We start from the raw sequence: 14,982 nt of genomic DNA, 5'->3' as shown, positions 1-14,982 counted from the left end.
GCTAGGACGTGTGTGTGTGTGTGTGTTTAGGGCTAGGTCGTGTGTGTGTTTAGGGCTAGGACGTGTGTGTGTGTGGGTGTGTGTGTGTTTAGGGCTAGGACGTGTGTGTGTGTGTGTTTAGGGATAGGACGTGTGTGTGTGTGTGTGTGTTTAGGGCTAGGACGTGTGTGTGTGTGTGTGTGTTTAGGGCTAGGACGTGTGTGTGTGTGTGTGTTTAGGGCTAGGTCGTGTGTGTGTTTAGGGCTAGGACGTGTGTGTGTGTGTGTGTGTTTAGGGCTAGGACGTGTGTGTGTGTGTGTGTGTGTGTTTAGGGCTAGGACGTGTGTGTGTTTAGGGCTAGGACGTGTGTGTGTGTGTGTGTGTTTAGGGCTAGGACGTGTGTGTGTGTGTGTGTGTTTAGGGCTAGGTCGTGTGTGTGTGTGTGTGTGTTTAGGGCTAGGTCGTGTGTGTGTGTGTGTGTGTGTGTTTAGGGCTAGGACGTGTGTGTGTGTGTGTGTGTTTAGGGCTAGGACGTGTGTGTGTGTGTGTGTGTGTTTAGGGCTAGGACGTGTGTGTGTGTGTGTGTGTGTGTAGGGCTAGGACGTGTGTGTGTGTGTGTGTGTTTAGGGCTAGGACGTGTGTGTGTGTGTGTGTGTGTGTTTAGGGCTAGGACGTGTGTGTGTGTGTGTGTGTTTAGGGCTAGGACGTGTGTGTGTGTGTGTGTGTGTGTGTTAGGGCTAGGACGTGTGTGTGTGTGTGTGTGTGTGTGTGTTTAGGGCTAGGACGTGTGTGTGTGTGTGTGTGTGTGTTTAGGGCTAGGACGTGTGTGTGTGTGTGTGTGTGTTTAGGGCTAGGACGTGTGTGTGTGTGTGTGTGTGTGTTTAGGGCTAGGACGTGTGTGTGTGTGTGTGTGTTTAGGGCTAGGACGTGTGTGTGTGTGTGTGTGTTTAGGGCTAGGACGTGTGTGTGTGTGTGTGTGTGTGTTTAGGGCTAGGACGTGTGTGTGTGTGTGTGTGTGTTTAGGGCTAGGACGTGTGTGTGTGTGTGTGTGTTTAGGGCTAGGACGTGTGTGTGTGTGTGTGTTTAGGGCTAGGACGTGTGTGTGTGTGTGTGTGTTTAGGGCTAGGACGTTGTGTGTGTGTGTGTTTAGGGCTAGGACGTGTGTGTGTGTGTGTGTGTTTAGGGCTAGGACGTATGTGTGAGGTGTGTGTGTGTTTAGGGCTAGGTCGTGTGTGTGAGGTGTGTGTGTGTTTAGGGCTAGGTCGTGTGTGTGTGTGTGTGTGTGTGTGTGTGTGTGTGTTTAGGGCTAGGACGTGTGTGTGTGTGTGTGTGTGTGTGTTTAGGGCTAGGTCGTGTGTGTGTGTGTGTGTGTTTAGGGCTAGGACGTGTGTGTGTGTGTGTGTGTTTAGGGATAGGACGTGTGTGTGTGTGTGTGTGTGTTTAGGGCTAGGACGTGTGTGTGTGTGTGTGTGTGTTTAGGGCTAGGACGTGTGTGTGTGTGTGTTACTCTGGTTCTTTGGGATTGTTGTTCCACCACATAGTAGTTCACTATATAGGGAATAGGCCTCATGGTCACTAGTAGTTCACTATATAGGGAATAGGGCTCTGGTCTAAAGTAGTTCACTATATAGGGAATAGGGCTCTGGTCTAAAGTAGTTCACTATATAGGGAATAGGGCTCTGGTCACTAGTAGTTCACTATATAGGGAATAGGGCTCTGGTCACTAGTAGTTCACTATATAGGGAATAGGGCTCTGGTCTAAAGTAGTTCACTATATAGGGAATAGGGCTCTGGTCACTAGTAGTTCACTATATAGGGAATAGGGCTCTGGTCACTAGTAGTTCACTATATAGGGAATAGGGCTCTGGTCACTAGTAGTTCACTATATAGGGAATAGGGCTCTGGTCACTAGTAGTTCACTATATAGGGAATAGGGCTCTGGTCACTAGTAGTTCACTATATAGGGAATAGGGCTCTGGTCACTAGTAGTTCACTATATAGGGAATAGGGCTCTGGTCTAAAGTAGTTCACTATATAGGGAATAGGGCTCTGGTCACTAGTAGTTCACTATATAGGGAATAGGGCTCTGGTCACTAGTAGTTCACTATATAGGGAATAGGGCTCTGGTCTACTAGTAGTTCACTATATAGGGAATAGGGCTCTGGTCACTAGTAGTTCACTATATAGGGAATAGGGCTCTGGTCACTAGTAGTTCACTATATAGGGAATAGGGCTCTGGTCACTAGTAGTTCACTATATAGGGAATAGGGCTCTGGTCACTAGTAGTTCACTATATAGGGAATAGGGCTCTGGTCACTAGTAGTTCACTATATAGGGAATAGGGCCCTGGTCACTAGTAGTTCACTATATAGGGAATAGGACTCTGGTCTAAAGTAGTTCACTGTATAGGGAATAGGGCTCTGGTCACTAGTAGTTCACTATATAGGGAATAGGGCTCTGGTCTAAAGTAGTTCACTATATAGGGAATAGGGCTCTGGTCACTAGTAGTTCACTATATAGGGAACAGGGCTCTGGTCACTAGTAGTTCACTATATAGGGAATAGGGCTCTGGTCTAAAGTAGTTCACTATATAGGGAATAGGGCTCTGGTCACTAGTAGTTCACTATATAGGGAATAGGGCTCTGGTCACTAGTAGTTCACTATATAGGGAATAGGGCTCTGGTCTAAAGTAGTTCACTATATAGGGAATAGGGCTCTGGTCTAAAGTAGTTCACTATATAGGGAATAGGGCTCTGGTCACTAGTAGTTCACTATATAGGGAATAGGGCTCTGGTCACTAGTAGTTCACTATATAGGGAATAGGGCTCTGGTTACTAGTAGTTCACTATATAGGGAATAGGGCTCTGGTCACTAGTAGTTCACTATATAGGGAATAGGGCTCTGGTCACTAGTAGTTCACTATATAGGGAATAGGGCTCTGGTCACTAGTAGTTCACTATATAGGGAATAGGGCTCTGGTTACTAGTAGTTCACTATATAGGGAATAGGGCTCTGGTCTAAAGCAGTTCACTATATAGGGAATAGGGCTCTGGTCACTAGTAGTTCACTATATAGGGAATAGGGCTCTGGTCACTAGTAGTTCACTATATAGGGAATAGGGCTCTGGTCACTAGTAGTTCACTATATAGGGAATAGGGCTCTGGTCACTAGTAGTTCACTATATAGGGAATAGGGCTCTGGTCACTAGTAGTTCACTATATAGGGAATAGGGCTCTGGTCACTAGTAGTTCACTATATAGGGAATAGGGCTCTGGTCACTAGTAGTTCACTATATAGGGAATAGGGCTCTGGTCACTAGTAGTGTCACTATATAGGGAATAGGGCTCTGGTCACTAGTAGTTCACTATATAGGGAATAGGGCTCTGGTCTAAAGTAGTTCACTATATAGGGAATAGAGCTCTGGTCACTAGTAGTTCACTATATAGGGAATAGGGCTCTGGTCTATAGTAGTTCACTATATAGGGAATAGGGCTCTGGTCACTAGTAGTTCACTATATAGGGAATAGGGCTCTGGTCACTAGTAGTTCACTATATAGGGAATAGGGCTCTGGTCTAAAGTAGTTCACTATATAGGGAATAGGGCTCTGGTCACTAGTAGTTCACTATATAGGGAATAGGGCTCTGGTCACTAGTAGTTCACTATATAGGGAATAGGGCTCTGGTCACTAGTAGTTCACTATATAGGGAATAGGGCTCTGGTCACTAGTAGTTCACTATATAGGGAATAGGGCTCTGGTCACTAGTAGTTCACTATATAGGGAATAGGGCTCTGGTCTAGGGCCTAAGGCATAGGGCTCTGGCACTAGTAGTACCGGGAATAGGGCTCTGGTCACTAGTAGTTCACTATATAGGGAATAGGGCCCTGGTCACTAGTAGTTCACTATATAGGGAATAGGGCTCTGGTCACTAGTAGTTCACTATATAGGGAATAGGGCTCTGGTCACTAGTAGTTCACTATATAGGGAATAGGGCCCTGGTCACTAGTAGTTCACTATATAGGGAATAGGGCTCTGGTCACTAGTAGTTCACTATATAGGGAATAGGGCTCTGGTCACTAGTAGTTCACTATATAGGGAATAGGGCTCTGGTCACTAGTAGTTCACTATATAGGGAATAGGGCTCTGGTCACTAGTAGTTCACTATATAGGGAATAGGGCTCTGGTCACTAGTAGTTCACTATATAGGGAATAGGGTGCCATATGGGACTCAGACTGTGTTTGTTTCCAACAGGAAGATCTGTGATCCTGGTCTGACGTCGTTTGAACCAGAAGCTCTGGGGAACCTGGTAGAGGGACATGACTTCCATCGCTTCTACTTCGACAACGGTAACACATTCATCAGTAAAGTCATTTCGAAGATACAGTTATTGATTAGAGGTATTGATTAGTAGAGGTATTGATTAGCTATTCATTAGTAGAGTTATTAATCAGCTATTGATTAGTAGAGGTATTGATTAGCTATTCATTAGTAGAGTTATTAATCAGCTATTGATTAGTAGAGTTATTAATCAGCTATTCATTAGTAGAGGTATTAATCAGCTATTGATTAGTAGAGTTATTAATCAGCTATTGATTAGTAGAGGTATTGATTAGCTATTCATTAGTAGAGTTATTATTCAGCTATTGTATTAGTAGAGGTATTGATTAGCTATTCATTAGTAGAGTTATTAATCAGCTATTGATTAGTAGAGGTATTGATTAGCTATTCATTAGTAGAGGTTTTTATTAGTATTGGTATGGTTTAGTAGAGGTATTGATTAGCTATTCATTAGTAGAGGTATTAATCAGCTATTGATTAGTAGAGGTATTGATTAGCTATTCATTAGTAGAGGTTTTTATTAGTATTGGTATGGTTTAGTAGAGGTATTGATTAGCTATTCATTATTAGAGGTATTAATCAGCTATTGATTAGCTATTCATTAGTAGAGGTTTTTATTAGTATTGGTATGGTTTAGTAGAGGTATTGATTAGCTATTGATTAGTAGAGTTCTTGATTAGTAGAGGTATTGATTAATAGACTTGATTAGCTATTGATTAGTGGAGTTATTGATTAGAGGTATTGATTAGCTATTGATTAGTAGAGTTATTGATTAGTAGAGTTATTGATTAGTATAGGTATTGGTTAGTAGAGGCATTGATTAGCAGTTATTGATTAGTAGAGGTATTGATTAGCTATTGATTAGTAGAGTTATTGATTAGCAGTTATTGATTAGTATAGGTATTGATTAGCTATTGATTAGTAGAGTTATTGATTAGTAGAGTTATTGATTAGTATAGGTATTGGTTAGTAGAGGCATTGATTAGCTATTGATCAGCTATGGATTAGTAGATGTATTGATTAGTAGAATTTATGAATCAGGTATTGATTTGTAGTTATTGATTAGCTATTGATGAATAGTTATGTCTGTTACTGAGAACTACAACTCCCACTAGCTAACTAAGGCCTGTCTGTCTCTCTCTCTCCATCTCCCTCGTCCTCCCTCCTCTCCTTCCAGCCCTGTCTAAAGGTAACAAGCCGGTGCACACCATCCTCCTCAACCCTCACGTCCATCTGATAGGTAGGAAATCAGCCATTTCTAATTATTAGAACAATAATATATGCTACTTAGCAGACGCTTTTATCAAAAGACACTTACAATAATGTGTGTATATATTTTCCATATGGGAGGCCCTGGGAATTGAACCTACTATCCTGGTATTGCAAGCACCATGCTTTACCAACTGAACATTATGTTGATTTTTCTGGGCTATGTTTTTTGAAATCTTGTTTCTGGTTGGTATTCAAATATACACTGTAAGTACATTTCAATTCAAGTCGGAAAGTAGACCATATTCAAATTTCCCATTCCAAATTGTCCTGAAGCATTGAAGTGAATATTGGAATGGGAATTCCAGTGTACTTCCTGAATTGAAACAAGATGGATGCCAACCCCCCCTGGGAACATATGTACAATGTGTTTATGATGTTGACATGAAACAAGGAAAGGTGAACTAATGAGAAGGTCTATCTAGCGGAGAACGCTGCGTGCATCGCCTACATCCGCCTGAGCCAGTACATGGACGCGGGGGGGATGCCTCGCACCATGCAGTCTGAGGAGACCCGCGTCTGGCATCGCAGAGAGGGAAAGTGGCAGAACATTCACTTCCACCGCTCCGGCTCGCCCAGCGTACCATCCCAGTAAGAAACATATATTAATCAATCAATGAAAACATACATTAATCAGTTATAATGATTATAAATAAACCGATTTCAGAACATTCACTTCCACCAGTCTGTAGTGTCCAGTGTAGACTACCTTCCCAGTCTGTAGTGTCCAGTGTAGACTACCTTCCCAGTCTGTAGTGTCCAGCGTAGACTATCTTCCCAGTCTGTAGTGTCCAGTGTATACTACCTTCCCAGTCTGTAGTGTCCAGTGTAGACTACCTTCCAGTCTGTCGTGTCCAGTGTAGGCTACCTTCCCAGTCTGTAGTGTCCAGTGTGGACTACCTTCCTAGTCTATAATGTCCAGCATAGACTACCTTCCCAGTCTGTAGTGTCCAGTGTAGACTACCTTCCCAGTCTGTAGTGTCCAGTGTAGACAACCTTCCCAGTCTGTAGTGTTCAGTGTAGACTACCTTCCTAGTCTGTAGTGTCCAGCGTAGACTACCTTCCCAGTCTGTAGTGTCCAGTGTAGACAACCTTCCCAGTCTGTAGTGTCCAGTGTAGACTACCTTCCTAGTCTGTAGTGTCCAGCGTAGACTACCTTCCAGTCTGTAGTGTCCAGCGTCGACTACCTTCCCAGAAAATTGTCTTGTGGTGCAATAACTAATCTCCACCACAGGAGGGCGCCACGTACATGCTTACCATGCTACTGTAATGGTTACTGTACTGTTTCCTCATCCTGGTACTGGGGACATTGTAGTTGTTGCCCTAGCATTAACACACCTGATTTAACTAATCAACTCATCAAGCCTTTAATTATTTGATTCAGGTGTGTAGTGTTAGGGTAACAACTACAAAGTTCACCTTTTGGGGTTCCCAGGACCAGGATGAAAGAAACACTGGGTTAGAGTCAACTCTACCTCTCCCACTAGTCTAAAACAACCTCTACAGGCAGACCCTGACTACACGGATATCACTCTGATTCTGGGTTGAATCTCATTTCCTTTCCCCCTGTGTGTGTGTGTGTGTCTGTGTGTGTGTATTTTACAGTTAATGGAATATCAAGCTTCAGTCTAAACTCCCAAGACAGGCAACAATCAACTAGCCAACCCGTGGTCACCATTTTACCTCTAACCCCTCTGTATGGACATGACATCACACAGGAAAAGGAAATCAACCCTAAAGGTCGTCAGTCATCCTAACCACCTAGGCTGCGTCCCTAATGGCACCCTATTCCCTACATAAGGCCCATGGGCTCTGGTCAAAAGTAGTGCACTATATAGGGAATAGGGTTCCGTTTGGGACTTAGCCCCCCCCCCCCTAGAGCGGCCTGCAGCAGACCATGGCCATTATCCACTGGAGCATATTACCTGACATCTGGTTTTTAAACTGTTTTTGGTGCATTTTAAATGTATAGAGATGTTTAAAAATCTACTGCTGTCACTCCTCCCATTTTGAACTTGTATTTGTACGTGTGTTTTACGTGTTGCACTACGAAATATTTAAAGATCAGAATGTTAAAATCGAGCTTGCTTTTGTTCTGGTGAAATGTATATATATTATATATTGTGATTGTTGATTAAAAAAATTTAATAAAATAAACATTAAATTGCTATTCTTGCTATATCATAGGAGTTTTAAGAAAATTCGTAAAAATTCTGTATGTAAGTTTATGTTTGCGTTGAGCTAGTTGCTAATGTTTTGTTGAGCTAGGTGCTAATGTTTGGTTGAGCTAGGTGCTAATGTGTTATTGAGCTAGGTGCTAATGTGTTATTGAGCTAGGTGCTAATGTTTGGTTGAGCTAGTTGCTAATGTTTGGTTGAGCTAGGTGCTAATGTTTGGTTGAGCTAGGTGCTAATGTTTGGTTGAGCTAGGTGCTAATGTTTTATTGAGTTAGGTGCTAATGTTTGGTTGAGCTAGGTGCTAATGTTTGGTTGAGCTAGGTGCTAATGTTTGGTTGAGCTAGGTGCTAATGTTTGGTTGAGCTAGGTGCTAATGTTTTATTGAGCTAGGTGCTAATGTTTGGTTGAGCTAGGTGCTAATGTTTGGCTGAGCTAGGTGCTAATGTTTCGTTGGGCTAGGTACTGATGTTTGGTTGAGCTAGTTGCTAATGTTTGGTTCAGCTAGGTGCTAATGTTTGGTTGAGCTAGGTGCTAATGTTTGGTTGAGCTAGGTGCTAATGTTTTATTGAGCTAGGTGCTAAATAAACATTAAATTGCTATTCTTGCTATATCATAGGAGTTTTAAGAAAATTCGTAAAAATTCTGTATGTAAGTTTATGTTTGCGTTGAGCTAGTTGCTAATGTTTTGTTGAGCTAGGTGCAAATGTTTGGTTGAGCTAGGTGCTAATGTGTTATTGAGCTAGGTGCTAATGTGTTATTGAGCTAGGTGCTAATGTTTGGTTGAGCTAGTTGCTAATGTTTGGTTGAGCTAGGTGCTAATGTTTGGTTGAGCTAGGTGCTAATGTTTTATTGAGTTAGGTGCTAATGTTTGGTTGAGCTAGGTGCTAATGTTTGGTTGAGCTAGGTGCTAATGTTTGGTTGAGCTAGGTGCTAATGTTTGGTTGAGCTAGGTGCTAATGTTTGGTTGAGCTAGGTGCTAATGTTTTATTGAGCTAGGTGCTAATGTTTGGTTGAGCTAGGTGCTAATGTTTGGGTGAGCTAGGTGCTAATGTTTGGTTGAGCTATTTGCTAATGTTTGCGTTGAGCTAGGTGCTAATGTTTGGTTGAGCTATTTGCTAATGTTTTATTGAGCTAGTGCTAATGTTTGGTTGAGCTATTTGCTAATGTTTTATTGAGCTAGTGCTAATGTTTGGTTGAGCTATTTGCTAATGTTTTATTGAGCTAGGTGCTAATGTTTGGTTGAGCTAGGTGCTAATGTTTGGTTGAGCTAGGTGCTAATGTTTGGTTGAGCTATTTGCTAATGTTTTATTGAGCTAGGTGCTAATGTTTGGTTGAGCTATTTGCTAATGTTTTATTGAGCTAGTGCTAATGTTTGGTTGAGCTATTTGCTAATGTTTTATTGAGCTAGGTGCTAATGTTTGGTTGAGCTATTTGCTAATGTTTGCGTTGAGCTAGGTGCTAATGTTTGGTTGAGCTATTTGCTAATGTTTTATTGAGCTAGTGCTAATGTTTGCGTTGAGCTAGGTGCTAATGTTTGGTTGAGTTAGGTGCTAATGTTTGGTTGAGCTCGTTGCTAATGTTTTGTTGAGCTCGTTGTTCATGTTTAAGTAATTGGGTTTGGACATTAATGTACTCCTTATTTAACTCATAGGATTGCAAAATTCCCAGGTTTTCCAGAAATCCTGGTTGGAAGAGTCCCAGAATCAGGAGAAAACAAGCAGGAAATCCGTACCCCACCAAACAGGATTCCTGGAAAACCTGGACATTTTGGGAACGTTACCAGAATTTTGCAACCCAACGCCCAACCTTGGTTACTAGTACTTCACTATATAGGGAATAGGGCTCTGGTCACTAGAAGTTCACTATATAGGGAATAGGGCTCTGGTCACTAGTAGTTCACTATATAGGGAATAGGGCTCTGGTCTAAAGTAGTTCACTATATAGGGAATAGGGCTCTGGTCACTAGAAGTTCACTATATAGGGAATAGGGCTCTGGTCCCTAGTAGTTCACTATATAGGGAATAGGGCTCTGGTCACTAGAAGTTCACTATATAGGGATTAGGGCTCTGGTCACTAGTAGTTCACTATATAGGGAATAGGGCTCTGGTCACTAGAAGTTCACTATATAGGGAATAGGACTCTGGTCACTAGTAGTTCACTATATAGGGAATAGGGCTCTGGTCACTAGAAGTTCACTATATAGGGAATAGGGCTCTGGTCACTAGTAGTTCACTATATAGGGAATAGGGCTCTGGTCACTAGAAGTTCACTATATAGGGAATAGGGCTCTGGTCACTAGAAGTTCACTATATAGGGATTAGGGCTCTGGTTACTAGTACTTCACTATATAGGGAATAGGGCTCTGGTCACTAGAAGTTCACTATATAGGGAATAGGGCTCTGGTCACTAGTAGTTCACTATATAGGGATTAGGGCTCTGGTCACTAGTAGTTCACTATATAGGGAATAGGGCTCTGGTCACTAGTCCCGGAAGGGCTCTGGCACTAGTAGTCACGGGAATAGGGCTCTGGTCACTAGTAGTTCACTATATAGGGAATAGGGCTCTGGTCACTAGAAGTTCACTATATAGGGAATAGGGCTCTGGTCACTAGTAGTTCACTATATAGGGATTAGGGCTCTGGTCACTAGTAGTTCACTATATAGGGAATAGGGCTCTGGTCACTAGAAGTTCACTATATAGGGAATAGGGCTCTGGTCACTAGTAGTTCACTATATAGGGAATAGGGCTCTGGTCACTAGTAGTTCACTATATAGGGAATAGGGCTCTGGTCACTAGTAGTTCACTATATAGGGAATAGGGCCCTGGTCACTAGTAGTGCACTATAGAGGGAATAGGGTGCTAGTTGGGATGTAACCAGTGAGATGTGTTTGTTTGCCTTTATAACAGAAGGCCTCATTATGCCATTATGAGAAATAAAGACCACATTGGTAGGTATGCATGGGGGGCGGGGTTATCGGGAGTATGATTATATAATGAGAATATCTTGTTTATATTTGTGAATCACTGAGATGTTTGTTGATAATGATATTGAACATCGGACCTGTCTGTCCTTCCTGTTGTCTTCAACCAGTCCTCCTGTCTGTCCTTCCTGTTCTCTTCAACCAGTCCTCCTGTCTGTCCTTCCTGTTGTCTTCAACCAGTCCTCCTGTCTGTCCTTCCTGTTGTCTTCAACCAGTCCTCCTGTCTGTCCTTCCTGTTCTCTTCAACCAGTCCTCCTGTCTGTCCTTCCTGTTGTCTTCAACCAGTCCTCCTGTCTGTCCTTCCTGTTCTCTTCAACCAGTCCTCCTGTCTGTCCTTCCTGTTGTCATCAACCAGTCCTCCTGTCTGTCCTTCCTGTTGTCATCAACCAGTCCCGTCTGTCCTTCCTGTTCTCTTCAACCAGTCCTCCTGTCTGTCCTTCCTGTTCTCTTCAACCAGTCCTCCTGTCTGTCCTTCCTGTCTGTCTTCAACCAGTCCTCCTGTCTGTCCTTCCTGATCTCTTCAACCAGTCCTCCTGTCTGTCCTTCCTGATCGTCTTCAACCAGTCCTCCTGTCTGTCCTTCCTGTTGTCTTCAACCAGTCCTCCTGTCTGTCCTTCCTGATCTCTTCAACCAGTCCTCCTGTCTGTCCTTCCTGTTGTCTTCAACCAGTCCTCCTGTCTGTCCTTCCTGTTGTCTTCAACCAGTCCTCCTGTCTGTCCTTCCTGTTGTCTTCAACCAGTCCTCCTGTCTGTCCTTCCTGATCTCTTCAACCAGTCCTCCTGTATGTCCTTCCTGTTGTCTTCAACCAGTCCTCCCGTCTGTCCTTCCTGTCTCTTCAACCAGTCCCGTCTGTCCTTCCTGTTGTCTTCAACCAGTCCTCCTGTCTGTCCTTCCTGTTCTCTTCAACCAGTCCTCCTGTCTGTCCTTCCTGTTCGTCTTCAACCAGTCCTCCTGTCTGTCCTTCCTGTTCGTCTTCAACCAGTCCTCCTGTCTGTCCTTCCTGTTGTCTTCAACCAGTCCTCCTGTCTGTCCTTCCTGTTGTCTTCAACCAGTCCTCCTGTCTGTCCTTCCTGTTCTCTTCAACCAGTCCTCCTGTATGTCCTTCCTGTCTCTTCAACCAGTCCTCCTGTCTGTCCTTCCTGTTGTCTTCAACCAGTCCTCCTGTATGTCCTTCCTGTTGTCTTCAACCAGTCCTCCTGTCTGTCCTTCCTGATGTCTTCAACCAGTCCTCCTGTCTGTCCTTCCTGTTGTCTTCAACCAGTCCTCCTGTCTGTCCTTCCTGTTGTCTTCAACCAGTCCTCCTGTCTGTCCTTCCTGTTGTCTTCAACCAGTCCTCCTGTCTGTCCTTCCTGTTGTCATCAACCAGTCCTGTCTGTCCTTCCCTGTCCTTCCTGTTGTCTTCAACCAGTCCTCCTGTCTGTCCTTCCTGATCTCTTCAACCAGTTTCATTAGCCCCGTTTATACTTGGTTTGTGCCCACATTTTCAGACATGCAGGTCTACACATGGTATTAAAATGTGTATCTTATTCGTCCACTGTGTTTGCATTGTGACCAGATATCCTGTTCCCTCCCTGTAGGCTATTTATTTGACAGATATTCTTTCAAAATAACATTTTATTTATTATTTTTAAGGTGTACACAATAACGACGCATTGTGATCAGATCTTCCTGGTAGTCAGACAGGCATTGTGATCAGATAGCTGTGAGTATAGACAGATGTGGACAGAGAAACCATTTAATGCATCATAATGATGGATAATCCCTCTAAAGTCATTGACAGGTGGCACCAATACAGTATGTGTCTTAAAATTAAGAAATATTATTTTGAAAGAATATCTTCTGCTGTACCCAACACACACGGAGAGGCTGGAGAAGTGATCTGTCAGTAATCACTAGACTACAGACAGGAGGAGGGAGGATCTGTCAGTGATCACTAGACTACAGACAGGAGGAGGATCTGTCAGTGATCACTAGACTACAAACAGGAGGAGGATCTATCAGTAATCACTAGACTACAGACAGGAGGAGGGAGGATCTGTCAGTAATCACTAACTACAGACTGGAGGAGGAGGATCTGTCAGTGATCACTAGACTACAGACAGGGTGATTTGTCAGTGATCACTAGACTACAGACAGGAGGATCTATCAGTGATCACTAGACTACAGACAGGAGGAGGATCTATCAGTGATCACTAGACTTCATTGACTTGTTGGAAAGGTGACATCCTATGACGGTGCCACGTTGAAAGTCACTGAGCTCTTCATTAAGGCCATTCTACTGCCAATGTTTGTCTATAGAGATCGCATGGCTGTGTGCTCAATTTGATACACCTGCCAGCAATGGGTGTGGCTGAAATATCCGAATCCACTCATTTGAAGGGGTGTCCACATACTTTTATATTATATGTTGTCGGTGACCCCTTCACCTTGAGAAACACATTGAGGTGTGCAGCATTGCAGGATCCAAATAATGGCCTACGTCCTACCACACCATCTCCAGAGATAGCTGTGCACATGGAGATTGTTTCCCCCCACGTTGTTCAGGCATTTGGACGGTCGCCCGTTGTGCCGATGAGGTTCCGCCCACGGCGACCAAGTTGAAGCCCGCTTCATCAACAAAGATATAGTTGTGATGGTTCACAGCAGCATCAGGCACCATCACCCTCTAAAAAAATATATTTTGGTTAGTTATTTTTTACAGTATAGTTCCAGTATGATATTGTGAAGTAGCATGTGTATTAATAGTAACAGTAATACAGTATATTGTGCTGTAGCTGAACATACTCGGCCCGCGGTTGTTTCACCCGGTCATTGTTTCTCTCAAAAGGCACCAGGTAAATTAGTTTTATAGATACCTGGTGCCTCTTCAAAAGGCGGGGAGATTGTTGGTAGGCTGATGGATACCACAGAACAAAAGGTGTCATCGTTCTCCTCAATGGCCTGCTTTATTTAAGAGACAGCCGCATGGCATTCCTGACCCTCACCTTTTTTCCACCACTGCCCTCTCTTGCTGATTGGTCAACACACGACCACGCCCACCACCGTGGGGTCTTCTGTCCATTCTGATGGTAGAACAGTAAGAGGACTGTAACATGTTGTGAATTGACACGCATTACAATGTCATGTTCTGTAAATTGACACGCATTACAATATGTAATTTACTGTAAATTGACATTATAATATGTGATGTTCTGTATATGTAATGGAAAAGCATAGTTCATATCCTGCAGACTTAAAGGTTTTCTTATGCGAAATGTTCTCATGATTCAAATTGACAGTTTCAGATTGGGGTGAACTAATCTGTCAGCTTCTGCCATTCTAAGGCCTCTGTTAACCACGTGGTCAACAACGATGGTTCGGACTTCATTAGAAACAACAGTTCCCTGCCGTCTGCCTCCCTCTCTCTCTCTCTGATGCCCACCTCGCTGATGGGGACCATGCCCGCCTCGCTGATGGGGACCATGCTCGCCTCGTTGATGGGGACCATGCCCACAAGCTCTTTAAATTTCTTTCTCTCCCTTGCTGTCTATCCTTGTAACGACGTAAGCTGAGAGTCGGGAAGCAAGTTCAGGGAGTGAATACATAAAATAAATAAATAAAACAAACACGTAAACACAAACAGCGCACCGGCATGAAACAGAAACAATGACGACTGGGGAAGAAACCAAAGGGAGTGACATATAAAGGGCAGGTAATCAAGGAGGTGATGGAGTCCAGGTGAGTGTCGTTATGCGCATAATGCTGGTGACAGGAGTGAGCCCTAACACGCAGCCTGGTGACCTAGAGGCCGGAGAGGGAGCACACGTGACAGTACCCCCCTCCCTGACGTGCGGATCCAGCCGCAGGACGCCGACCAAGATGACGATCCCAGGGATCTGGAGCGGACCGGTCACCTCGGCTGAGGCACGGGAACCTGCTCACCCTGCTTCGGCATGGGAGCCTATCAAACCCGCTGAGGCATGGGAGCCTACAAACCGGCTGAGGCCTCCCAGGTAGCTCCGGCTCCAACACCTGGACCCGAAATCACCCCCAACACAAAAACAGAAAAAACACTCCCTGATGCTTCCTTTTGTTGAGTCGTCAGTGTTTCTGTTCCTGTTTCACGTCGGTGCGATGTTGGTGTTTCTAGTTGTGTTCATTTATTCATTTAATGTATTCCCTCCCTGAACTTACTTCCTGACTCTCAACGTACATCCTTACAATCCTGCTCCATGGTGAAAGAAATTGCAAGTGTTCAC

General features: G+C 43.8%; 1 protein-coding gene across 1 annotated transcript in view; it reads left to right on the top strand.

The window, feature by feature from the left end:
* Positions 1-7,742, top strand: part of LOC106597904 (calcium/calmodulin-dependent protein kinase type II delta chain) — a gene marked incomplete at its 5' end in the record, with an annotated part of 104,189 nt that extends 96,447 nt beyond the window's left edge. Inside the window, 4 exons of the mRNA XM_082973853.1 lie at positions 4,231-4,325; positions 5,495-5,557; positions 6,012-6,177; positions 7,192-7,742. Coding sequence (XP_082829979.1) covers positions 4,231-4,325; positions 5,495-5,557; positions 6,012-6,177; positions 7,192-7,195 — 328 coding nt within the window. The remainder of the gene's footprint in view (positions 1-4,230; positions 4,326-5,494; positions 5,558-6,011; positions 6,178-7,191) is intronic.
* Between the last annotated feature and the right edge of the window lie 7,240 nt (positions 7,743-14,982).

This window comes from Salmo salar, chromosome 04 (assembly GCF_965601325.2).
Source record: "Salmo salar chromosome 04, fSalSal1, whole genome shotgun sequence".
Lineage (NCBI taxonomy): Eukaryota > Metazoa > Chordata > Actinopteri > Salmoniformes > Salmonidae > Salmo > Salmo salar.
The sequence above is the reverse complement of the archived record's forward strand: the minus strand, read 5'-3'. Positions and strand labels throughout refer to the sequence as shown.